Raw genomic sequence first — 2,529 nt, forward strand, 5'->3', positions numbered from 1 at the left:
TTTGCTCAAGTGGCAATTGAGTTTGGGGGAGGAAGGGCAGGAAGAGTAGCCGTGCTGTCAAATTGGAGGAAGAGGAAGTGACAACAAAATAAGTGGGGTTTTGTGGTGGTGGTGATGGTGGTTGGTGGGTTGGTTGTTTTCTGGCAGAGTTCCTTGCTTAAGTGGGGGGAGAGAGGTTTTCAAGGCCTTGACCTTTGGAAATGGGTGGGTGCTGGGGGTGTCTGCTGATTTAGTTAAAATGGGAAATCGAAAGCTCTGAGGGCCCCCAGAAGGCCTCCTCTTCCCTTTTCAAAAGCTACTTAAGAGCAAACTGGAAAGTCCCCCCAATCTCTCTGACAAGGAGGGCAGCGAAGAGGCAAGAACTTGGGGGCCTTTTCCAGGTAATCGACCCCATGGAGAAGTTGAAGGCAGTGCTGGACCTGTACCTGAAGCACCACAGCACACTGACCTATGGCCTGGTGACCCTGCTCACGGCGGGCGGGGAGAAAATCTTCTCGGCGGTGGTGTTCCAGTGCCCATGCAACGCCACGTGGAACCTTCCCTACGGCCTGGTGTTCCTGCTGGTGCCCGCGCTGGCGTTCTTCTTGCTGGGCTACATGCTGAGCGCGCGCACCTGGCGCCTGCTGACCGGCTGCTGCGCGCGCCGCGGGGCCGCGGGCGCCGCCAGTGCGCGCTGCGCGCGGGTGTGCGCGCAGCTCAGCGCGGCCGCTGCGCTCGCGCCGCTCACCTGGATCGCCGTGGCGCTGCTGGGCGGCTCCTTCTACCAGTGCGCCGCCAGCGGCAGCGCCTGGATCGCGCAGCGCCTGTGCGCGAACCTCAACGCCACCTGCGCCGAGCAGCTGCCGCTGGTACCCTGCAGCCAGGACGATGCTGGGAAGCTGAGCCTCCTGAGACAGCTCAAGGCGCAATCTCAGGTCGGGCTCTGGCTGCGCGGAGGGGAGGAGCAGGTGCGGGGCGAGGGTGGGGGCGCTCCTGTCGGACTGAAGTGCCTTCGGGGAGAAATGTATGGCTTCTCTCCACACAGGAGAAATTGGAGCCCGGGGCAGGGGCTCACGCCTGTAACCCCAGCTACTCAGGAGGCTGAAATCTGAGGATCGAGGGTCAAAGACAGCCCAGGCAGGAAGGACTGTGAGACTCTTATCTCCAGCTAACCACCAGAAAACCAGAAGTGGAGCTGGGGCTCAAATGGTAGAGCGGTAGCCTTGAGCAGGAGCTCAGGGGAAAAAAGCACTCAGGCCCTGAGTTCAAGCCCCATGACAGAGTAAATACATAAGTAAATAAATAGTAAATGAAAAGGAGATGAGGCACCCCTGGGTGGCTGGTGCACTGTGCATAAAGACCGGAGCGTGAGAGCGTGGGTCTCAACCGCGCCAGGGTGGCCTGGGGCCCACACGAGTCTCCTGCAGCCCAGGTGTTACTTAGCGTCACTGTACCTCGAATTCTCAGGAGAGGTGGAAGCCACGTGAAAGCAATAGAGCTAGGTGAAGAGGCCTGCCCTGAGGCCACACCCACACTGCTTCCAGGTTTAGGAATGCTCCTTTCACTGGATTTATAGAGATTCCAGGTTTTGAGTCTCCAGGGAGTGACATGCAGTCTCCTCCCTGTGGCCCTGGCACCACTTGAACCAGAGCTGACTTGGCAAAATAGCAGTTTTAACTTGGGGTAGAGAAAGTTACTGTGCCTTCTTACAGTGAGTAGAGGAAGTTCTTGCTCTAAGGGGGTCAGATCTGTAAGTTTCTGACCAAAAAATGTCTCAATTACTATTCTTGTGTTTTCTTAAGGTGCTTGGCTGGGTCCTGATAGCAGCTGTTATTATCTTCCTTCTGATTTTTATATCTATCCCCCGATGCCTGTCACCGGTTAGTTTTCTGCAGCTGAAATTCTGGAAAATCTATTTGGAAAAGGAGCAGCAGTTCTTGAAAAGTCAAGCGATGGAGCATGCAACTGAACTGGCAAAAGAAAACACTAGATGTTTCTTTGAGCGTTCCCACCCAAAGAAATACAATACCCCAAGCACAAAAGATTGGCAGCAGATTTCATTACTGTATACTTTCAATCCCAAGTACCAGTACTATAGCATGTTGCACAAATATGTGAACAGACAAGAGGATAGTATCAAATCCAGCGATGGAGACACAGTGATTGCTGTCCTTAACTTTGTAGATTCCTCTGTTTTAAACAGTTCTGTTTTATGAACTTAGAAATGAATAGAAAACGCATTTTGAGTTATTGCTTCATTAAAAATACGTTGTTTATAACTGTGTTTTATTTTCATCTGGATTTTGGGATTTTTTAGGTTAAAAGTTGAAATGTAAAGGTAGTTTATTAGACTAATTATTATAACATAAAACGAAGGGAAAGTAACTCACCCAAAGTAGCAAACTTGTGTAGATGCTTTATTTCTTAGGGTTCTTTTGATTCTAGGATCTTTTCTCAAATAATAAACGTTAGGCTTTTAGAATACTTCTTTCTAAAAGTGGAGCTGTGGTTCAAGTGGTAGAGCACCAGCCTTGAGTAAAAAAAGCCAGG

General features: G+C 51.2%; 1 protein-coding gene across 1 annotated transcript; it reads left to right on the plus strand.

Annotated features, from left to right (window-relative positions):
• The first annotated feature begins 201 nt into the window (after positions 1-201).
• On the plus strand, positions 202-2,258 carry Calhm6 (calcium homeostasis modulator family member 6). Its single transcript, XM_042680212.1, has 2 exons — positions 202-914; positions 1,782-2,258. Exons 1-2 carry the CDS (start codon positions 393-395, stop codon positions 2,193-2,195), a joined length of 936 nt encoding a protein of 311 aa, XP_042536146.1. The 5' UTR covers positions 202-392; the 3' UTR covers positions 2,196-2,258.
• The last annotated feature ends 271 nt before the right edge of the window (positions 2,259-2,529 follow it).

Source organism: Dipodomys spectabilis, unplaced genomic scaffold, assembly GCF_019054845.1.
Source record: "Dipodomys spectabilis isolate Male_0828 unplaced genomic scaffold, ASM1905484v1 ptg000001l, whole genome shotgun sequence".
NCBI lineage: Eukaryota > Metazoa > Chordata > Mammalia > Rodentia > Heteromyidae > Dipodomys > Dipodomys spectabilis.

Excerpts from the sequence above, each read along its gene's own strand:
- Calhm6 (XM_042680212.1), top strand. The coding sequence starts at position 393 with ATGGAGAAGTTGAAGGCAGTGCTGGACCTGTACCTGAAGCACCACAGC. Across the intron at positions 915-1,781 it reads AGCTCAAGGCGCAATCTCAG|GTGCTTGGCTGGGTCCTGAT; the intron begins GTCGGGCTCTGG and ends TGTTTTCTTAAG.